Source organism: Meleagris gallopavo, chromosome 3 (genome assembly GCF_905368555.1).
Source record: "Meleagris gallopavo chromosome 3, MGAL_WU_HG_1.1, whole genome shotgun sequence".
Taxonomy (NCBI): Eukaryota; Metazoa; Chordata; class Aves; order Galliformes; family Phasianidae; genus Meleagris; species Meleagris gallopavo.
The window spans coordinates 89,692,535-89,717,166 of NC_139406.1; the positions used below are offsets into that span (position 1 = coordinate 89,692,535).

The 24,632-nt window shown below is 40.7% G+C and overlaps 1 protein-coding gene across 2 annotated transcripts in view; it reads right to left on the bottom strand.

Moving 5' to 3' along the window:
* Positions 1-2,037: 2,037 nt before the first annotated feature.
* The window catches only part of TRAPPC9 (trafficking protein particle complex subunit 9), a 467,199-nt gene continuing 444,604 nt past the window's right edge, over positions 2,038-24,632 (bottom strand). For both annotated transcript variants that reach the window (XM_085221735.1, XM_085221734.1), the window contains 2 exons: positions 12,182-12,405; positions 2,038-5,197 (listed from right to left, as the gene is read on the bottom strand). In XM_085221735.1, the coding sequence (XP_085077861.1) occupies positions 5,018-5,197; positions 12,182-12,405 (404 nt within the window). In that variant the 3' untranslated portion in view covers positions 2,038-5,017. The remainder of the gene's footprint in view (positions 5,198-12,181; positions 12,406-24,632) is intronic.

Sequence of the window (24,632 nt, forward strand, 5' to 3'; positions counted from 1 at the left end):
TTGATGAATCACTTATTGTATATTGCTATTGAACTGCTGGTCTCTAGAGCAGTGACTTAACCATCTACAATACCTACGCTGCCCTATGTACAGCCATCGATAATGCCAGAACATGAAGTATTTGTGTGCATAATGTGCTTACCACATCTAACATTCATGAACGCTTTATAAACAATTTATAAATGAAATCTTAATATACAGCCTAACCTATTTTTAACGTTGTGTCAGTTATATAATCCATTTGGCCTTGATTTGTCTCAGCAAACTCTGGGCACCTCACAGAGCTGCCTGTGCCTGCAGCCCTCCACCAGTTCTCCCCGAAATTTCCATCCTCCCACTCCTTCACCTCTTTGCTGCCCCAAAGAGCATTTGCTGTGTCTTTGAGGGATGCTGTGCCCTTGTAGACTTCAATATCTGTTGTGTTGAAGGTACACATCGATAACCCCCACATGTGTACACATGTACTGCAATACCACTTTTCAACCCAAATGATTTTGTGGTTTCAGTATGGCACAGCCAGGCAGAGATGAATGTGGCAATGGCATGGGGAGGAGTGGAAAACTTTGACTAGGGTCTATGACTATGCACCTGATAAAAAAGTAGCATGAATGGCATCCTGGATTAGAAATGTGTTTGAAACAGCCTTCTGTGGAGGGTGACACAGAACTCAGCTTAACTCTTCACAGCCTCAAGATCCAACAGCCCCAGCCTAAATCCTTACAGGAGATGTTTCTTCTGAAGGGTGGTATCATGGCACTTGTACTTTGGATGAAAGCTGTTGGGGAAGGCAGATGCATACACAAACCACTGTTAGCATGGCAGAGCTTCAGTCATAGGCCTGGACCACTCTGTAAGGACATGGGCAGACTGGATAGCAGAAGAGCCTTGCTTCTGACACAGATCAGTGATGACATCCTCATATCCATTAACAAGATGCTTGTTGTTGAACTATTTCAATAGCTGGCCTGGTTTCTTTCTGGCAGTGTCTATGTTGTTTTGTTCAAACTGGCTGCATACTGAAAAGGGGCTCAGATCAGCCAGTCATGCTATCAGAGGACATGGGGCTGTACAATGAATTCTCTTCAGAGGATCCAGGGTTCCCTTTTAGCTGTGTTTCCTCCTTGTTATTGCATGCCTGCCCCTATACCAAATAATTGCTGAGCAGTTCGTTAGGAAGGTTTGTTGCAGTTGCAAAGATGGAAGGCAGAGGAGGACATGGACGCAGCCCATGTTGGCAATAGCCTAGGAAAAGGAACACCTGGGAGCACAATTGCACACAGGAGGAGGAGCACTGTCACTCCTCTAATACACAGCTACTGGGCACAGTCTTTGGGTATAAAGAGATTTCCCAAGGCATCTGTCCATGTCCAGGGAACTGGGATCACTTAGTCTGGAGGAGGCTCAGGGGACCTTATTGGCCCCTACAGTTCTCTTTTTGCAGGTATCTAGCAATAGGGTGAGAGGTAATGGATTCAAGTTGCACCAGGGGAGGTTCAGGTTGGATATTTGGAAAAGTTTCCTATCAGAAAGAGTGGTGATACATTGGAACAGGCGGCCCAGGATGTGTGCGTGATGAAGTCATCATCCCTGGAGGTATTCAAGAAACATGCAGATGTAGCACTGAGGGACATGGTTAGTGGAAATGTTGGGAATGGGTTGATGGTTGGATTACATGATCTCAGTGGTCATTTCCAACCTTAATATTCTATGTTTCCATGATCTATGCTTTAAAGGTTCCTTGTTGTGTCTGGTGTAGGTGTACACTGAGATCACACTGCCTTGGAAGGATTTTTCAACCAGTCCTCCCAAACATACCTCCAGAGCTGGTCCTCCTTCCTACCTTTGAGCTGTTTCTGTGGAGGACGGAAAAAATACTGAGGCCTAAGACACTCTTCACGTGATGCACCTCTTTCCCCTCAGCTGACAATTAATGGAATCAAATACATTCTCTTTTCAGAGACAGAAGGCAGCATTGAGGGATACATTATTATTACAAGTAAAAGAAACATAACACTATCAAGAAGAGACAGGCAGAGATGTAAATAACACAAGTATTTATTCAGATAATTAGATTTACATAACTTAAGTTTCCCCAATGCATACATATACTGAACCAACTCCTGCTCTCAGCAATGGTGATTATATTAGGAATGATTTAATTCAACCAAGTGGAATCATACAAGATTGTGTATCAATGCAGTTTGGCTCATCGTGTTCAAAGTAATATCTGGGTGGTTTGGAGAAAGAAAAACAAATTTTCCATTGTAGAAAAGGAGAGCAGATCAGGAAAATATCATCCTTTACTCAAGCCACTGCAAAGACTGATCTTGACAGCAATTCCAATGAAAGCTTCCATTAAAAAGAAAACCAAAAGCAGTATTCTCATTTCAAGTACCTTCTCTTACCACTTCTCCAAATTATACGTACTGTAACTTCTGGTCAAGTCACAAATGATCCCCAGAAGAAAGAATTTCTTGTGTTTCATCTCTCTCACCAAGACAAGTAAAAGTGTAAGGAAATTGGGAAAGGTATCATAAATGCCAAAAGTAGCTGAGCCTCAAAGTTGACAAGGGACAGACTGGTGTACTATATAATGAACAGATAGATCATTAAGGATCAGCTCACTCATAAAACACATATTTATGAGTGCAAATGGCAGATTTATAATGGCATGTTGGAAACCCAGGAAATACGCAGCTATCTTTTGCTATAATAAAACCTGTTCCCACTCCAGCAGCTTCAGTGGGCTGGGGATCACCCCCTTTGTATAAAAGGCAGAGGAGTATTGCAGCTCAGTACAGGCTTCACAGGAGCAATACCCGCTGTTCTTAGAGAACACTCTCAAAAACATACTGGGAAATGATCCCTTGCTGGGTAAGCTGAAGCACCCTGACTGCACAGCATCTGCTTCGCAATATTTTTGTTTCAAATGCAATGTGGTCCCTACACAGTCGTAGCTGTATTCCTAGCATCTGCAGATTACCTGCTGGGAATACTGAATGAAACCCAATTTGGATTTTGCTGCAACAATGTTGTGTAACATAGCAGAGAGACACATGTCAAAAGCAAGCTTTTACGGAAAAGATTAACTGGTTTAATTCCTGATCTCCTGGGATGCTATTTTTCTGTGTATACGCCTATGCAGTGACAGAGAATTCAGCCTTATGGCACAGAACTAGTCAACCAACCTCCACCAACAGAAACACATGTCCAGCTTGGCTGCCTTTGACCCTCTTTCCAAGGGTGTCTCTGGCCCAAAGCCACTGTACAATCAAAGGAAGAGTTCTGTTAGTGGACATTGTGTGCTGGCAGCTGACAGAGCAGTACATCACTGCTAGTAAATCTTCAGTTGGTCTCTGATTTCCAACATGTTAAGTCTGAAGACTTCCACTCTGTGTACAGAGCCACAGCTCAGGAGCAAACACTGATAACATTATCACAATACAGTCGTGGAGATAATACCCTGTATACACTGGAGACACAGCTATCATGCTAAAGCTATATATTTTCCTCAATTTATAATAAAACAGTGAGGATGGATACATTACAGTTATTTGCAAACATGCAATGAATTTTGTTTTGAGCACTGTTATGTTCCTAAGGAAAACACCAGTCACATCTAAGAGTACAACTGAGCACAGTGCAGAGCCAGAATGAGCAACTATCCAAGCATGACCAGCATGGGCCAAGCTACGTGGTTCCACTTTAGGATGAAATCTACTAAAAAAAAAATTGCAAAGGGGTTGTGCATGTAGGTTTAGCACATATAGAGCTAATTTGAGCACTGCCGCTGCATCTTGGTGTATTCATCCCTGAAATTAATCTACCATGAAGAGCTGCAGACTGTAAATTTAAGGAAAGATTCAGACAGGTTAGAAACACATTCATGCAGATCAGACACCTCCCTGCTTTACAGAGAAAGTTTGAGTTTCTTTCTAAAAAAATGTTTTTCTGAAAGACAACAGGTTGAATCTTCAGTAGACTCATCATGGAGTTTATGGTCAGGAATTCCATGCCCTTAATTGCCTACTAATTAGTCTTACTAACTACAACAAAATAAACAAAAGAAGGGGAAAAAAAATAACAACTACTCAACCACATAATCAAAGCCAGTCTACTAGTATGAAAAAACAGATCCAATGATTTTGCAAAAACTGATTCAGAGTGATAAGAGTGGCCAGCTGATTAATTTTGGTGGTTCTTTAAGCATCTGAAAACATTTCAATCTGTTGTCATTGTATAAAACAGAACAATGAAAGCCCAAATTCACAGGCAAGCCCCAGGCAACCCAGAAGTTGACTTATTTCCTTTCTCAAGGACAAACTCTTTAGCTTCCCATTGCCTTTTCTCATCTCTTAATAGATCTACCAAAGCAAAGGCAGTGACTCTACCAGGAGCAAGTGCCACTCAGCTCAGGGGGTGAACAGAATAACTGGAGGCATATTTACTATTTTTACTTTCAGTAGCACAGGAAAAGGCATCTTTACTCCTATTTACCACGAAAGACACCCAATACTCAGCAGAAAAGTAAACTACAACAAGTCTGAGAACTATTCTGACAGAGAACCTACACTCCTAGGGTAATGTAAATCCAGTGTAAGCCAGGAGGAAATTCATACAGAAATTTCAACTCTTGTTGAAATGCTTAAGAGGGATTATTTAAGTTGGAGCAGAGACCTTCAAACACATGGTTAAGTTCAACCCTCTTAAATTTAGCACTTAAGGCTCTCCCAAATCCTCTGATCTCAATAGGCTGTATGAAAGTATGATGCATATACTAGCAGTTTCAAAGATTTTTTGGAATTAGAGGAAAACTCTAGCATGGTTATAATCTGTCTCTCTCTGAAATTAGCAATAGCAGCTGCCCAAATGACTATCAGAGAATTCAGACAGCATTCAGCTGTTCCTCCAAAATAGGGACTGTGGCCTGGGGTTGGACAGAAACAAGCTGGGGTCAAGCAGAGGATGTGCCAAGCATTTCTGCATACTGCTGTTAATCAAATAGCACACAGCACATTTACAGCTTAGCTTTGGCTACGGGCTCCATAGCACGGATGTGGACACTAGGAAGGCAGAACCAGGAGAGAGGCAGCTCCTTGCTGCAGTTGTCTTCATGGAATTTGATATTCAGATAGAAATCGCCCGTGTAGAGGAAAAGAAGTGCTCCAAAGTACACAGAGTTTTTGGTTGGCTTTACCTGCAACAGCAAATGTGAAAATCAGTAAAATTAAACAAGCAACAAAACAAAATAATTGCCCTTTGCAAGCCAGTAGCTCCTTAGAATTATCTCAAAGCACTCTAGAAACATTCATAAATTAAACATCTCAGTATTATCTTCCCACAAAAAGAAGTAGATTTCTTGTCCCTATTCTAGCAATGGTAAAATGAGAAATTAAAATGCTGTGTTATTCAGTCATGCAGCAGTGCTGTGGCACAGCTCAAACCAGAAGACCTCCAATAGTCACTGATTTCAAAGTCCATTTGGTTTAAGGCAAAAGCCACTCATAATGTCCTGAATAATCAGGAGCATCTTCCCTTAGACTGCATTCATCAGAATCAACATTAAAGGTCTAAATCATAGCTGTGAACTCTTGCTAAACGCATGGTTAAACACCATTTAACAACTTAGCAATAACTAAATTCACCCCTGCTTATTATTCAGACACAATCTGCAAACTAATCAGGAATCTTTAATATTCACCTCACCAAAATAAATGTAGCAAAACATATCCCTAAAACAGTGGGATTTACCTGTCCAAATTAAACACTGCACTGTGTTTACATTTATACATCCTCCTTCATCACCAAACCATTTATGATCCATATCTTTATTGCGAATATCTTGCTCCACCATTTCAGCAAGGCACTCAGGTAATTTTTAACTTTATCAAACTTATCACTATTCAGCATGTGCTACTGTTTGAATAAACATCTGCTTCTACAAGATGTTAAATCCATTTCCAGATTAAAGTAACTGCAGATACGAAACGCTGAATTGGCACAAAGTCATACCATTGGATGGAATTAGTTTGAGAGATTGTGAAGAGACAGTGTCAGTTCAGCAGAACAGACTCAATAAATGGCAACTGGTGCTCTTCAGTAGTGCTCTTCACTCTATCAAGACTATCCGACCAGTTCCATTCTGCTCTCTGGAACCTGATAATTTCTCAAGATATCATTTGGGGCCGTCCCTACTCTTCCAGGCAAGCTTGTGTGCATGCATTTTCTTTTTACTTTAATTAATATTTATTGGTAATGGGCTTTCTTTGGTCCTCCCCAAACACTTCAGCATCCATCACGATACAGAGTCCGGAGCTGATTCCAATTGTCAGTAACACAACACCTGGTCAGCCAAGCTGAGACCCAAACCCAACCACCAAGGAAACTCTGGCATTACATCCAGAAGCACTGTGCTGCCCAGGTGTGCATGACTTGATTGGAATCAGGGGAAAAAAATGTTAGCAAGGGACATCACTGGGAAATGTGCTGTTTGCTTCTGTTTTTTTCTGTTGCAGGCTTTTTTGGACCTTCGTTGCTGGGTCTTTTAGCCAGCAGACGTATACCTCTTACAGCTACCTGGGATACTAGGCTTCTTTGCTGCCTAAAATCCTGCTCCTACACCAGAACCTGGCTTTTCACAAGCACTGGCATCATCAGAGCTGGCAGAGCCCAGACTCCCTTTGGCTTTGGTGCTGATCACTTTTGCTGACCTACAGCAAACTTGTGTCAGCATCGTATAGTCCTAGTGAGTAATGAGAGCAGTCACAGCTGCTGTACTGACCCACGTCCTTGGCATCTCACCTCCTCACTGGATATAAGTGTGTGCCCTCTGGCATTGCGTATGGACACGCAGAACATCAGTCTCCCCTTCTGCTCCCTTTTCCTCCTGCTAGGGCTGCCTGACTTATTTTTGTGTAACTGGAACTGATGCATGCAGAGAAGGACAGAGGCAAGCACTAATGCAAGTAATGGGTGGAGGTAAGCAGCAAATGAAGCCCCCAGACCATTTTTTTTTTTCCTAACCTAGCTGCCCCATGGAGAAATATCTGTTAAAGCATTTATAGCTCTTGACAGGCTGAAAGGTTGTGTCTTCAGGCACATCAACATCAACACAGCCTCTTCATCTCTTTCAAGTTCTGCCTATGAGGTAGCAGTCCTTGCAGCACTCATCCTTTTCTTCACTGTAAGTGGGAAGAATCAGGTAGTGGTATGTGCCTGCTGAGGGCCAGATCTAAACTGATTGCTATACAGCACACAGGACTCATTTTGAGAGTAAACAACACACATTTTGGTGTCTCCAAGCACTCTAGGTATCCAAGATCCTACTACAGTAAGCAGACATTCAGCACAGCCAGCAGAGCTAACAGAACGATCTACTTGGCCAGCCTACAGTTGTCAAAACATAGATACCTCATGACATTTTGGGATGAGCTAAGGCACTGTGAACAGTGAAAAAGATGCAGCCTTGCTTTCCATTCTGACAAAGGAACTTGAGAATAGGTGACATGGCTGCTGAAATAATCATAAATTCTTCAGTATATTTGCAACTCTGTTTTCAGCCAACATACACTACCTGCAAGTTTTCAAATGGAATGTATTAAGTGCAATGAGATACTCAACTCAAAAATTTGATCATGTCTCTTTACTAGGATTTTCTAAGACCTCTCTTACCACAGAAAGATATCCCTTGCTTCAAAGTCACAACTGTCTGAAAAGCAGATATGTTGCCACATATGCAATAAGTCAATCATCACACAATCGGGAGAGACATTGCTTATTTATTTGCACAAACGTAGGTGCTCAGTGGTTTCCTGCAGATCAAGTGCATACTCTGAACTATGTATCTGCACAACATTTATCCACAGAAGTTAGGAATTAGTAATTTTTCAGTCCATTTTCCTCATGGTGATTGGTTAGTAATTTTCATACAATTGTAAGGGTTCACAGACCTTTGGTTTTATTGCCAAGCTGGCAATATCTCCAAAGCATCCAGATTAATTTTCCCTTCAACGCCTACTGGCTCTGGTAAGTCCCTGGTTAAGGAAACAAAGTATTTATTCTTCTAATATATAACGCAATGGTAGCTCAGTTTGCTTTGAATCGGCCTTCAAGAACGTCATCGCTTTTTGGCAGTACACACATTTGAGAAAAACTGTTTTCAAGGAGAAATACAGGAAGAACAAAATTTCATCAAAAATTTCTGATGAACACCTTGACAACTCACTAAGAATTGCAATCACTGCCATTGAACAAGATTGATGCTTTAGTTTCACAAAAACAAGGTCAAACATCCCACTGGTTTTATGGTTTTGTTGATCTTTCACTGGTGACTCAGTGGCCATGAAGGGATGCCGTAGGCCTTGCACAGATGTGTACACAAGTTGGATACAACCCACTGGAGCTGATATTCACCATCCAAGTGACTCAGCTAATTTGAGAGAAACATAAGGACTGCATACTCATGCCTGATCCAAGCTGAATTTGTATTGTTGATCTAGCAGCATGCAGGCCTGGCAGCCTCACCACCTAGACACTATTTTGTATGTTGCCCCGGTCTGGAATGATGTTAATGTTACACACACATGCTTGCTCAATCAAGCCACGGAGTCCAAAGAGATTTTACTGTAATTCCACCAAATCCTCTGCACATAGACCTTGCTTACACTCCTGGAAAACATGACTAAAGATTCAAGAAAGAAATGTTCCTCTGAGACAGAAGAAAAATTAAGTTTCTAGCTCCATCCTAATCCTTCCCCGATTCAGGCTACCATGTGGGACTGATCCCTGAGAACTAACTACTAATTATTTATACTGCTGTAGTACTGAAGCAACTCAGTTGGAGATTAGGGCTCATGCCAGCTACTGTAAATGCCCCCAGAGAGTATACAGTGCAAGCAGAATTGCCAAGAAAACTAATTTGGCCAGATGGGCCACAGAGGACCTGTCAGAAGTGAGCAAATGTTCGTCATAGCTTCTGAGCTGATTCAAAATGACCATCTCCTAATGAGTTCTTCCTCATCTTCTACTACCACTCATCTGAGCTACTGAGAGATAACACACCCAAAAAAAACAGCTTGAGAACAGTAACAGCAAAAGCAGGAACAACAAGGGAAGACGAATTATTGGTAGTTACAGGAATCTCTGTAGCGTATCATTTTTTTAATTTGGCAAGAAGTAGCTCTGTTTGATCAACTAGTCAAAATACTGGTAAGAAAAAAGAATTTTTAATAATAAGGCTAAAGTTAAACTTCAGATTGCAAAGTGAGATAAAAAAATAAATAAACGCAGAAGTATTTGAATGGGTGGGCATCCATCAATGTTACCTCATGTTTCAAAACCTCACTCTAAAAAAATATATACTATCTAAATGATAACCAATGAAGTCACCTTTTCTGCTAAAGATAAAGACATAGAAAGGTAAGGTTAATAAAATTAAAAGTTAATTTTAAAAATAAAGGCTTTATGTGATTTAAAATGAATGTAGGTATCTAAATATTCTCTAAAATTTTGAGCAGAAGACTTTGCTTTTTGAGGTAGTGTATCCTAGCAGAGCCTTTGGAGCACAAGTGCAGACTGCTGCTCTGAATGGAAGTGGGAGCACAAAGAGATGCGTAAGCACTACCTCCAAGAGGAGTCATCTACCTTTAAGTGATAAGAAACAGAAAAACAAAATTGTGTGACTTTTACCCTTAAAAAAAAAATTCTGTTCTTTCATACATGTGGAGCAGTGTATGTATGCTAAAAATTCCTGTATGCATTCTTTGCCTTCCAAATAGATGCAGAAAATGGTTTGAAACTTTCCAGTCTAAAAATAACAAAACAAAACAAAACAAAACAAAAAAAGTGATTTGTTCAGTGTTCAGGCATTATTGTTGCTATTTCTCCATCATCATGACAACAGACCAAATTTCTAGGGTATTAGAAGTATCTTGCTGTAATACCTGATGTTCCCATTTGTTCTTGACCACACGCTACTGTTACGCCAAAGCACACACTAGTTCTTCATCCTCCCTCCCACCCGGCTTGGCAATGCAATAAATCACGTCACCACCTCCTTGCTAGTGTCAATGTAATGTCAGCCCAATTAGCTCAAACTGCTGACAAATGCAGTTTGAGATAAACTGGCCAACTTTGCACAGCAACACAGTCGCAGCATCACTCCTGCAGAAGAGGGGAGCATCTTTCTGCAGAGGGGCAAAACTGGAAAATGGCAGCATTTGAAGGCATTAAATGAGCAAAATAATCATGTGCCAGTAACCTCAGTATATAAAAATAACGAGCATGTGTTTAATAGCTTTGAGAGGGTAACATGGAGCTACACCAGCTGGGAATCTCATCCAAAGTCTCAGCTTAGTTTATAAAAAAGATAAAGAGAATCTCTTTCATGTTATCCAACTATGAGCTTCTTCAGCTTCTTTACCAGTGTCTGAACTTCTGTCAAACACGGAGCATGAACACAATTGTGAATATGTTCGTTCTTCCCTGAAGCATCAAATGCACAAACCAGGACTTTATTCTTGTCCCCAAAACAGGTGCTGCTTTCTGAAATATTTTTTCCGTTACTGAATTAGTTATTACGGGGGATGAAAGGGCCTCTGACAGCATTAGATCCACTGTTTGAAGAAGTTTCTTCCATGATCAGGGCTCTATGCCTCAAAGAAATGTGACTAAGCATTTTCATTAGCAGCCTGTGCAGGACATGTATCAACACTGCACAATGTGAAGTATAGCACTTCTTGTCTGAGAGTAAACATTCTCTTCATTTCACCCTTTTGGATGAAAAGGAGGACAAACATCAGAAAACAACTCCATTTTTTACTTTCTGGGTACTGTGTTTACAGTGAAAATGTCTAAATACTGAATACAGGGAGTGTAAAGTATGAGGAGGCTGCCTGGGCAGCACAAGAGATGTGACCCTGTGACTTCTTGCCCATAGGAGACTCAATCAGAAGGCAGGAATATATGCTGACGTCTCCCTTTTCCCTCATTAGCCCTGAGGGTCAGCCCTTATGCAGCTGGATATCCACACAGTGCCACTTGCATTAAAAAACCCACATTGTCAGAAAGGGAGTCAAAGGTAGCTGCCTCTTGATTATTTCTGTTGACGTATCTCAATTATTCAGCTATGAATATATGGATGCTAATCCATTAAAATTCAAGCTGATGGTTTATTCCACGCTCATTATCTTCTAGAAATATTTTCTTCCCATGGTATGTAATTGAAAAATACGCACAGTGACTGTCCCTGTAGTTAACCTTTAATTCCTTTCTTACTGAGGTTCACCTAGATATTCAGTTTTGACAGGTACATTTTATTAGCAATGTGAAGAGCTGACCTAAGCAAAGGTCCTAAGCATAATCCTAAACAGTCATCCTTCCCCTCTTGTTTATAAGTTACCAGAGATACTGCTTACTCCACTCTGTCATATAGTTCATGTTTTTCATCCCTTTGATTTTTTGTCATTGCTGGTTTTTGGAAAAGGATGCAAGAGAGAGTAGCTATATTCAAGAGCTATTTCCAGTGTTTTGCTTCACAAGCAAAAAACTCCTGTACATGAAATTCCAAAATAACAATTTGAGAGAAAATTAAAAAATTCAATTATTTTAAATAGAAATTTTTGTCCCATTTTAAATGAAGTTTTGCATTTCTATTTCTCTTTATTTTCATAGTAAAAATAAAGCTAAGAGACCAGGAAATGAACCAGCTCATCTTTCTGGTCATTAATGTTTAGCATTTTTATTTTTTCCTTCCTTGGGATCTAACTAAAGCTGATCTGATGATTTCCTTGGCTTAGCCTAGGGGACTAACTCTCATGCACTGAAGAGAAAAAGCTACTTAAAACCTATTACTGTAGGCTGCACTGGATGGCTCACGGGACAGGCAATATGATATTACATGTTTTTTCTAAGTTACTCATTCACATCTTGCCAAATCTGGAGTGACCAAAGTTACTGACTCCAATAGTTTGCTGGTGGCTTACAATACAGGCAATTACAGTCTTAAACCACCTCAGAATGATAGTTCTATCTCCCTAAGCCCACAGCACTTTTAGCAATAGCCACCATAATCATGGCATTTTTCCAAAATGAATCTCCCTTATAAACCACAATTAAGCAATGAAACTTTTTTATGCAAATACACATCATCCAGAACAGTGATACCTTCGACAGAAAAACTTACAGAATCTATGTAGAAGGTGTTGGATCCCACAAAAGTGATGGCATCCTGCAGCTCATAGTTATGCACCCCATTCTGGTAATCCTGGTAGGGCGTCATGGTGAGCGCGAAGGGTCCCACGCTGTGCTTGCTCCAGTTGGTCAGCTTCACCTGCAGTGGGACGGGGTCACCCACTTTGCAGTCCACCACCACGTCACAGTCACAAAGCTTGCCATCGACGAGGATATCTGTAAACCAAGAAGATAATTCCACATTCAGTTTGGCTCCTGCTTTGGAAACACTATTATTTTTTAATCATTAGGAAACTTGGCAACAAAAAATAACCTAACTGAAACCAAGAGTGTGTAACAGTTGGGTGGTCCAATGTAGAGTTGGACTTGATGATCCTTTTGGGTCCCTTTCGACTCTTGATATTCCATGATTATGAGATCCTATGACAGTTAACCTTAGGAAAAGTTAGTGCTGCAGTGTTGTATACAGTGGTACTGCAGGAAATGACTTGCAACAACCAGCTCATGAAGGTTTGATGTCCATCAATGCTGAGAGAGTAATGAAAAAGAAATGACTATGCTCCATACAAAGGCAGCAGAAGAAATCTTTTAACCAGCTCCATTTAACCTCCTCCTAAAAGCCAAAGCCATGGACACTTCTCATGCTTCTCTTGCCCATAAGCAGCATCAGGTGAAGGGAAATCTAAACAGGAGTCATCAATGCAAGTTGAAGCTGGATAGATCCTGGGCTGTGTGTCCATGCTCACATGTTATAGCCAGAAATACATCTTCCTGTACCGAGGTGACCTTTTGGAGCAGGACAGACACTGCCAGAATTTGCAGTATAACACATATATTATCATCCAGATAATAAGGAAAAAAAAAAAAAGATTTTAAAATTATACAATGATACTACAAGCTTGTTCACTCTTTGTGCTTTAATTCATATTGGGATTTCTATTTTTAACTTTCTACTTTTATTTCCCTTACTGGGATAGCAGAAAAATATGAAGCCTCTAAATTGGTTACTGCTGGGACAATGACAGCCGGAGTGATGTGTCCACTAACCTTGCCATTTGCTTATACAGAACCAAAATGTTTTGTTACTAACACACCATGAAATTGCTAGTCCAATTCCCTGCTCTGAAAGGGCTCCCAGTTGTGCAGTATTACTGTGTTTTTCAGATGAGGGCTATCTCCGATGCACTATTAATATGGGAACATTTCTATTTCACCGTGGGTTCATGTTCATAGATAAGAGAAAGCCCTGGGCACATGTAAGAAAGCGTCCTCTCTGTGAATACCTATCCCCACAATCTCACATGCCCAAGAGGCATTTCCATCACTCCAGCTCCTCCTCAGTCGCCTGCCTTATGATAGACAGCATATTATTCCTCTGCCAACAGCACCACATTTACATTAGTAATATCTCCTCTTCAAGAAAAGAAACTCCTTTTAAGCTTCAGGAATTTTCAGAGAGAAAAACATTTTATACTGGGGTGATTCATTTTTATTTTTATTTTTAAATTTATTTTTGTTTTGTTGCCTTAGAAGAAAAACTACAAAATGATGCATGTTCTCGTGATGCCCTTTAGCATGGCAAACTGAACAAGCTTCAGTACAGCAACTAAAGAAAAAGAACTAGTGCCAAAGAAAGTAGTCAGAAAGGGACATTAATTCCAGAGGTGGGAAAACTCCTCATTGAACAAAGCTTCCCCATGCAGCAGCACATCCCAGATCCAAGTGGCTCAGAAGAGGAAATCCTGCAGTGCTCAAGCTGTAGCCATCCAAATTCCACGCTGGTGTCCCAGTTGGAATGGTCCCTTTGCCAAAACCCTCCCCTTTCCAAAGGAGATGCCCAGCTCATGATGATGAGAAGGAAAAGGAGTTTGTAATAGCCACTGCATTTTAGGAAAGGGTGAGAAAAACTGATTGAGGTTGGGCTTGTCTTCACAGAATTATAGAATCAAAGACCACTAAGATCATCTAGTGCGATCGTCCATCCATCACCAACAGTGCCCACTAAACCTGGTCCCCAGTTGCAATAGCACACCCTAATGCTGCAGGACCTCCTGCCCAACATGATTAAACTGCTTATTGCGGGATTGCCCTGAGATCCTGGAGGCAGATGGTGGTTGTAATGGTATCCCATTACCTGGGATACATTCCAGACTTAACTGACTGATTTTTTTTAATCACAAAATTGAGTTTGTATGTTTGCATATAATCTTAGTGCTTCTCAGCTTTTGGCCTGAGAAGCAAAGTCCAGTTGCTTCTTTCAAAAATGACGCATTAATACCAGTTCATGAGCCTAAATCAGCTTGTTTTCAAGCTTCTCTCTGCAAGGTGAGTGCTTTCATTTGCAAATACATCTCTTTTTGACTCATTCCTCCAGCCAGCAGGTCCCACAGCTGTGAGAGCTCCCTGGACCAGCATGAGCCTTCAGAAACACTCAGCAAGCTAAGTGGATGAATCTGTGTTTTCAAGCTGCTCATCAACTTGCCTTTTAGCTTTAAAATTCAGTGCTCTGCTGTAGGAATTATAAATGAGCCCTTTGCCCTCTATCTCCACCTTTGTAGCTAATAATAGCTCAGAGCACTGCTTGTGCGAAAATAGAAAATCTAAACAAAAGGGAAGCAATTAAGCCTGACTCAACCAGATTAATTTTCTTTCATATTCATTAAAAAAAAATAAATCAATTCATTTAAGATTGATTTAAGAGTATGTGCGCACATGAGCTTGTGTACATATTGGGAGATTATTTCCTTCCCTCCCAGCACACCCTTCCTTCTCGCAGTACCGCAGCCAAGGAGCTCAATGAGATGTCAGATGAGAAAACACACATGGCTGGCGTGCAAAATACTATGGAAAGGAGTGTTTAAAAACAGTCTCCTTTCATCGGAGGGAACAGCTTGGTTTGACAGGCAGCTTCACTCCCTTCCTGACACAGAAAACATCTCATGGACCATACGGATTTGCTTTAATATTTTCATCCGTGAACAGAGGAAAAGCCATGTGCACAGGGTCCCGTTTCTGCAGATTCAGCTCAGTAACACAGATGGCATGTAAAAGCTGAGACTGCTCACACCACTGCTGTGAGAGTGAATCATTACTGGTTTCAGCATACAGGAGCTCTGAATCAGAAGAAACAGTCGCTCACACAGAAGACAGTGGTGGCCATATATCCAGCTTCCCAAGATTCAGGCACAAGACAAATACTACTTCAGAAAATTAAAGGAAAGAGTTGAGTGTAAACAACATAAATAAACTATATAAGAAAGGTGGGGGTTAAAACTTAGGCCATCACACAAAAAGTAAATAATCATAAATAGAATTATAGAATCACAGAATCATAGAATGGCTTGGGTTGGATCTTAAACATTGTCTAGTTCGAACCTCTTGCTGTGGGTAGGCAGAAAAAGACCAAGCAATCTCCTAATTAAAAGCAAAATCCTTTTAGATATTTTAACAAGCCAACAGAATTCTGCTTCTCTTTTCTTCTTTCTCCTTTTTTTATCTATTTTTCCCCCTTTTCTCTTTTTTCTCTCCTGCTTGTTTACCTACATACATTCTCCACGGGAAGCATCCTTGGGTGCCAGCATTACCCTGTAATGCTTGAAAAGTAGTGAAGAACAGAAAGCCTTGTTTTCTTTCACTGAGAGCCTTCACCAAGCCTTTGAGGATTTCTACGAACTCACTTACCCATTGGAGAAACTATTCCATGGCCCACCTGATAGGCAATACTGACTTGATAGAGTCACAGAATGGCTTAGGTTGAAAGGGACCTTAAAGATCACGCAGCTGCAATCCCCCTGCTGTAGGCAGGACTACCAGGCGCTAGGTCAGTCTGCCTGTTACTTACATCACAAGAAGGCTGGGAGGCAACGATGCAAAAATAACACATCAGATTACATATTATGTCTTCCCTTCAGGATCTCAAAACTCTCCAGAAAAAGGCACAAATGCTCCTAGTGGGAAGACAGCTTCCATTCCACAGGAAAAACATCATTTAACATCACCTGCCAAGCGCACTTCAGTTTACATCACCCAAAGGAGCAGCTTGGAAATGAATACGAAATATTATTAACATTTTGCTTTATTTACTCTGCTCATTTTAATGCACATTAAGGAGTTCTTGCTACTTGGTCAAGTTTCCAAGTGAGCACTTGCACTTGTTGGCCCATTTGGATGATAAGAACTCCAAGTCACAGCTAATTGCATTTCCACACCCAACTCCCCACTTGCCACTGTGCAAGCTTAATTTTGGAAAGCTGCACACAAACACACAGTCTCAATGGAAATGCATATTTCAGCACTGCTTATATTCCTTCCTCAGGTTTGGGTTAATTTAAAAATAAAAACAGGCTGCAGAGGAAGGCAGCGCTGTATTCATCTTTACACAAAGAAATTCCCATTAGATATTTGCTTTTACATTGGATGCTGAATCCCAGCTGAGGCAGATATGCTAACCTCTGCCATTCTCTACAGTGGGAAACCTGGCTCAGGGCTTGCAGCAAACTCCTCACAGCAGCATGGCTTTGCATAAGTCATGAGCAGTCCATGAACAAGTCCATGAACAAAACTCCAGGCAAGGGATGCCCAGTGAATCTCACACAAGTGGTAGAAGAGATCTTCAAGACCAGCAAAGTAAGCATTGCTTAGCTGTGCTGTGATGGTTTGAGGAATTTCAATCAAGATTTTTTTATGCTGTTCAAACTGTTCCAAAATACTATTTTTATTCATTCTTGTCAGGAAGATGTGATCTGAGGAGGAGGGAAAGCAGCAGCATCAGCACCGATGTCTCCAGATAAAGTCCATCAGGCACTTCAATAGAGGAGAGCCAAAGACCACAAGCCCAAGGCGGAGCTGCTGCAGTGAAAGTCTCTCAGAGTGATTCAGTTATTCTGTATTCACCAAACTGAATGTGCTGACTAAAATGTCTGCCCAGGCCAGCTTTGCTTCTAGCTGTCCTAAAAGAGCACTGGAAAAGGGTATGTGGCACTGAGGGACATAGTTAGTGGGCATGGTGATGGTTGGACCAGGTAACCTTAGTGGTATTTTCCAACCTTAACGATTCTATGGCTCTAATCTATGATTCGTCTGGTAAGTGAACCTAAACACTGATTCTGTTTTCCCTGCTCATACTTGCAGTCCCTCACATGGACCAGTTCCCTTTCATTTTCCAAGCCAATCATGCAAATTATTTGCACATAGAGATATAGCATTGGTTACATTTGCTTGTCCGTTACGAAGTCCTGCAGTATTTTCAGAGTTGAATACATCCATACAAAAGATATTTCTATGAATAAAAAAACAGTGTTCCCTGTGACTCTCATCATGAAAAAGCTGAATGGTTATTTAATAACATGAGAGTATTTTAGCTATTTGCATAAAATCTTCTGAATGCAGTTTGGATCTGCTCCTCACAGTAGCCCTCAGCATCTTTACTTGGAATAGCATCTTCCTGTTCATTTCTTCATTCATTGTTATTTTCATACAATGTGGAGCCAAATCTGACTCCTCTGTAATTTTATAGCATTCAGCAGCAATAGAGCACAGAGGTATACAGATGTTGGTATTCTAACAGGTTCAAATTACATGAGTATTTCACCTTGTCAGATATCCCTAGCCCCATTCTGGAAAGTGCCCAGTGAGTTCAGAGCCTGCTCGTTCAAATCCCCCATTGGATCTGAGAAGTTCAGCTCCTCTTTGGGTCAAATCCTTGGATAGGAACAAATTAAAACACATGAAAACATATGCATGAACTACTGCAACCACCTGCAAGCACCATCAAGACAGAGACACCCAACTCAGGAAAACAGCCCTGAAAACAGGAAGGTTAGCAGAGGATGGGATGGTTGAGCACGAATGTGGGCTACTGAAAGAGGCAGTTTCTTTCACAAGACCTCTGAGCTGCTCGATTCCTGGCAGGCTTCCCATTTCCAAACATTTTACGATTGAATTAAGGACACTTTATTTGTTCTAAAAGCAATTAAAAAAGAAAACACATTTAAAATATAGTTCTAGCAACAATAAGCAATTAGTCTTTGATAATTGCCTGTGTCTTCCTATGTAATCACTCTTTTGCAGTGGCCAGTATGCTGATGACAGGTCCCAACTGCTCCGATTATCGTTCTTGCCAAATTGCTTTGAGTTTGTGTCTGTTCTTAACTCTGTGCTGACAGAGGATGCTGCAGGAAGGATATTTCCACCTTGCAAAAGGATTTCTCCACCTTACAAAAGGACTTTTCAATCTCATTCATTTGGAATGAGTAAGCTTTCTTCCTCCAAATCAGTCCAGTGTTTAGTCCAGTTTTAATCCCCAAATCTCTCCTCGGCAGGTAGGTGATCAGCATTCAGTTTCAGCGCTAGTTGATCTAGGCTGTAAACATTCAGAAGTAGCACAGTCTTCCTCAATTAACTCGAACTACCAGGGTCACGCTCACTGAGAAGAGAAGCACTAACACTCCTGGTGCTCTGTGGTTTGACTGCCTCCAACTTATACGTGGGATCTTCAAACATTAAATCTGAACGCACGTGAACCACAGAGCAGTGAAGAAGCGAGTTATTCACTTTAACCTCTCTGGTTTTGCTGGGAGTTATTTTATTTTGCCTTTTACAACAGACTCTACCCTGCGCTGTGGAATTGCTGGCACATGGATTGCACCTGCTTGTCTCATCCCTCCTCTGGCAGCCAAGATAAATCATCATCTGGTGATTTGCCCAGTTTGCTATCAAAGTGATAACCACTTCAGTGTTTGCATTGCTTGTGTCCACTCCTAAGCTAAACGCTTCAGAGCAGAACCTTTGAAATTTTAAAATTCTCGGAGCTTTGTTCTTCCCCATGTGCCTGAGCTCCTTTTAACTTGTTTGAAAATATTCCATGACGTAGCCCCAGTTTGCTTAAATAGTCTCAGTTTTTGAATGTGGGCCAACCTCTTTTTATCTATTAATCACAAGCAGGTTTGCAGAAGACTCCTTTGATTATTCACTATACCGCCAGAAGGTCAGACTGCATACAGTGTGTGCCTGTAGTTGGAAAATTCACTATCCCAGGATTTGCATGGTATTTCTCATAGAACCACAGAATCATTAAGGTTGGAAAAGAGCACTAAGATCGTCTAGTCCAACTGTCGACCCATCACCTGTATGCCCACTAAACCAACACTTATGAGTCTGTAAAATGCTATTTTTTTGTACACTGGTGGCTTTGTGCAAAAATGCTGCAGGTGATGAATAACATGTGCTTTAACCTACAGCTTACTGAAAGAAAATCACCTTATTCCTCACTGGTTGCATAATGAGACTTAAAATTTCCTCTCCTTTCTGCCACCCTGCAATGATGGATGTCAGACAAACCTCTCTCTCTGCAGAGAGGATTTTTAAAGGTCTCCAGCAATCTTTGTGATAGTTTCTGACTTGTGGCTGAAAAGTTAATGGTGAAAAAAAGAAAAGAGTCTGCAGCCCTTATGTGCTTATGTGGAGCCTGTCTGATCTCACAGTGAGTGTGGTGTAGATACTACTTTGGCTGGAGAGCTCCAGCAAGTGATAAGCATGCTGACCATAGCCCATTCCCTATGGAGACAATAGGGAGGTAATGCATGGTTGCATACGAAGTGCTGTGCAATGGTGGAAGCATAAAACTGGCTCCGGTACTAAACTCTGCATGCAAAGTCCAATACATAGATTTCACCACAAAATCTTCTTGCTCTAACGTGCCCTGGACATGGCAATATGAAGAGGAAGCATTATTTTCTAGTCAATAAGCATATAATGGTGCTCTGGGCTCTTCTGTAGGGAGATCATACTTATACATATATCTCATAAATAAGGGATCATCCATAACTGTTTTTTTCCATAGACCTTGCTATTATTTTCCCAATTTCTATTTAAATCACTCCTATGTGAAGCATAACTGTCATATTTGAGGAGCGTTTGGGGCTCCTGTAGGATGAAATATGCTATGTGCTGTCTGAAGCAAGAAAGAATTCAAACACAGATGAGAAGAGAGGCAAGACAGCATGTACCTCCATGCCCAGATGTATAGACTTAGAGCAGAATGCTTAACGAAAGTGGAAAAAAAAAGTCATACTCATTACTTAAAGAAAAATGATGGGTACATGACCCCTTTTCCATGCTTGTCTTAAAAAGGAACCATGAAATATTACAGGCGATGGCCAGGCCATACGAGTTGCGTATCCCTGTAGAGTAGCCAAAGCCTTGTACGAGATAATATATAACCTCCTATTAACAGGCAGGTAGATGATTTACCACATTTCAGCAACTGTTCAAGTATGAGCACTAGGACATTGTGCCTCATGGGCTGCCTTCAGCCCAACCACAGCTGAAATGCAATGAGCTGAGCTGAAGAAGAGATCTTAAACAACTCCAGGTACCAATGCTGTATTGGTACGGCACTTTATGTACAGAGGTGTGATGTACATGGGGCTACACAGGGCTCATGTCTACAGACCATAGTTGCTCAAAAGCAGAGGTGCACATTAAAATGGACATATTCTTAATGAAGATTCCAGTCGCAGTGTATTTCATTCTAATGGCTCTACATTGCTTTAATTGCTAGTGGATTGAGTTAAACTCTCACTAATTCCTTTAGGTATGGTTAGTTTAGTCTGCCATATGTGTATTAAGGCATGGCACAGTAATCCAAGTAGATGTGACTTGGAAACTATCAAGTCCTACTACGGTGCTACTACATTTTAATTTTGGTCACATCCTTCTTCTGCATCACGACCTCTCAAAATCTAGTTTAAACCCACTTAGTAAGAATCACGCTAACATATATGTATGAGGAAGTTTTGAGTCATCCTCTGTGACACAAATCCATATTCTTCCTAGTTAGACGGAGTATACTAACAATCATACAGAAAACAAGGTATCTTTAAGCCTAGAGTCATCAACCACCCAAACTTTTGGCCTCTCTCTGACATCTCTCTGTTAGTAATCTACTATTTGCTAATGCATATCATGTTCAGAACTGAGCTCCTGATGTTTTCCTGAAGTCTTTTCCTTTCTCTACCTACCCAACTTCAAAGCAAAACTTGTCCTGCCAATCTCACCTTCCTAATTGACTAGACTCCCTCTCATGACTCACTCCTCCAGTGTGATTAAATCCTGATGCCACTTCTTACAAAACTTCTCCAAATCTGACCTTTTCGTTCTGTCTACATTGCCAAACCTCTGCCTAAGATCTAATTAAATTGTGAGTGTGAACAATTAAAATCTCATCTCCACTGATTTTGACACTTCTCAACTAGTGCCTTCTTATCTACTGAAAACCTCAAAGATTGAACTGGTCATGTCGGCATGGCACCTTGAAAAAACATCATATATACTAAAGCATATATATATAGAGAGAGACTGTAAGCTCTTATGGACAGCTGTATTTTATGTTATTAACTGCTCACAGGTACAAGTTGTGTGGCATCTAGAATTATGCAGACCTGTTTTCCTGAGATGTCCAGCCAGTACTAGTAAGAGAACTGGAAACAAAGGCAAACATCTTAAACAAAATCAAAGCATACATAACCAATCTTAAGGCTCTATAGTGAGGCAAGGACGTGAGCGCTGCACCAGTTTTCCAAATGGGACACTGGGACATTTTAGGGATGAGTTAACCTGTGAGCAACAAACAGCAAGGAGTTTCTGCTGAGCAGAGACAAATACACGAGCTACCCAACAAGAGCAAGAGGAAACAATGACTTCGAAAGAAAAATTCTGATTTGTAAAGTTACAAAATCCCTATGCTGGCTCATCAGGGTGTGTTTCAATCCGCTAACATCTTACAGGAATGAATCTTAACAATAAACTGAAGCTAAAGCCTGAGGATTTCTAGGACACAAAGGAAGTGGCTAAAGGTAACCTGGTCTTATGGAAAAAGAAAATGAAATAAAAGTAATGCTACTTAAAGGAGAACTCTTAAATCAGAGTTAAAGTAAAAGCCTAAAAACCCTTTCTTCACCATCACTGCATTTGGCAGGAGTACAGTCATCACATATCACCAGAGTGAAATGCAGATAGGATGAAAACTTCAGGTTTAAATAAAACCATAAATGAAGTCTTTGGGTTGGGGAAAAAAAAAAAAAAAAAAAAAAGAAAGAGAGAGAGAGAGAGAGAGAAGAAAAGGAACACTGCACTCAGCTAGTTTTTTAAATTAAATCCTCTCCACACCTGAGATTGAGAGCTGTGCCTTATGATTCACCTGTCAAGTGCTGCGAAGCATTCCTGCAAATCCCCCTCCTTTTAATTGGCCATTTGGGTGGCAAAACCATCCCTTCCTCCAAACTTGCAACCTGCTCCAGCTTGCAGAACCACTGGAAAAATGAGCAATGAGCAGGTATCAAATTCAGTCCTTTTATCTACTGCTTTTAAAAGACAGATACAATTATGTGCAAATCAGCATAGTGTGGTGGCTGATTAGATCTCTTTTCTAAGAATTATTTGCACAAGGCTCTGCGAGCAGACGGACCAGGGCTATCAGCTCATCTACAGAAGCAGTATTCTGTCTGGTCTTCCTTCTAGAGACTCACAGATGCATAAGCAGAGAGTAGATATTATTAACTCCTCATCCTCCACAGCAGGCAAAGCAACACGGAGCGGTCTGATAAGCTATGAAAGCTGAAATAAAATAGAAGTTAAAAGCTTTCAAAACTCCAAAGATTCATGTTGGATATTAGGAATAATTCTTTTCAGAAAGAGTGGTGAGACACTGGAACAGCTGCCCTGTGGGAGGTGGTGGACTCACAGTCTATGGATGTGTTCAAGAAGAAGGTACATGTGGAACTGAGGGATTTGATCTAGGGTGGTCATTGGTTGATGGTAGGACTACATGATCTTAATGCTCCTTTCCAACCTTAATGGTAGTATGATTCTATAAAAACCCAGTGTATGGAACATCTGCATGGCTTCCATAGTAGTACTTCTGAAGTCATCTATTATTTTGTGGATTTACGTGCCGAGTGATGCTGACAGCATCCTGTTTACTCCTACAATATACAGACAAAAATCCCTCCCCAAATCCCACCACCTCTCAAACCAGATTTTTAACTTCATAAAAATCCCTCGTTTTACATTATCTGAAGATTTGACAACAGGGATGTTACTAAGATTTTTCATAGAATCACATAATCAGAGATGATCTAGATAGTTATATCAGGTTAATCTGAGCCCCTCCCAACATGATCTTGAATGTCTCCAAGGATGGGACATATACCACCTCTCTGGGCAACCTGTTCCAGTGCCTCACCACCCTTATGGTGAGAAATGTTTTCCCTATATCCAGTTTAAATGCCCCCTCTTTCAGTTTGAAATCGTTTCACCCTGTCCTATCATAACAGACCCACCTGAAGAATCTGTCTCCACGGTTCTTATAGCCTTCCTTTATTTTTCATGTGGTGGTCCAGGAAACATAAGTCAGTTGTTTGTCTTAAAAAACAAACAAAAAAAAAAAAAATACACCCACAAAACAACTCAAAGAAAAAAAAAACAGCTTTTGCTGTCTTGAGTGCATCCTCTAAGCTATAGATACAGAGTATGTCCCTTAGTGCTGATTTACCATCCTTACATCTGGACACAGACAGGTTTTATGCACCACCTCATCATGTAAAACAGGAGAGAAGAGAGGATCCTTTCTAAGTTCCTAAAGAAATAAAAGGAGCTTTCAGTGCAGTGGACTATTTAAAAAAAAAATAAAAATAAAAATCAGACCTTTAGCAAGAGTTTGGGCATGCTTGTCCATAAATGTTTTTGAGGAAAGAGAATGAAGGTGGTGGAAAGTATATAAGGCAAATAGTGGCATATAATGGAAACTGCTCCCAAGAGCATTTGCAATTTCAGCAAATACGGGGCATTGAGATTTAACCACCCTATTAAGCACTTTGTCTTTTCTATCATTAATTTCTGAAAATGTCTACCTTTTATGCACTTTCAATCCAAACAAAAAAACAAATTAGAAGAACTAAGCACACAAACTAGGTTGGGCAATGGACCATCACAGCCAAATGCTGCTGGTAATCTGTATTCACACTGTATTACACAGACTGACCCAGAATTAACTATGGCTGCCCTCTCCTGGAAAACTCCCTAAAACAAACAAAATTCTCTTTCATCCATTTCCATTAGTGGTATTAATGGTAAGATCACAGAAGAACATGACAACTGGATGAACAGCTCTAAGGAAGCAGTAAGAAGTGACAATGGAATGGAATTGAACATGTTCTACAGCCCCCATCATAAACTGGAACGTACAATTCAGCTCATCCAGAAAATACAGACTGTCATTCCAGCTTGAATTTTCAGAATGGACACCAAATGTCAGGATGGAAGTCAGAAGAAAACAAATTGCAGTTATTTTCTAGAAGATCGTCAGGTTCATACTGAGATTTAAGGAACTTCAACCGCACATCCTGAAGAATACCATCCTGCCAAAAAGGACCTGGGGGTGCTGG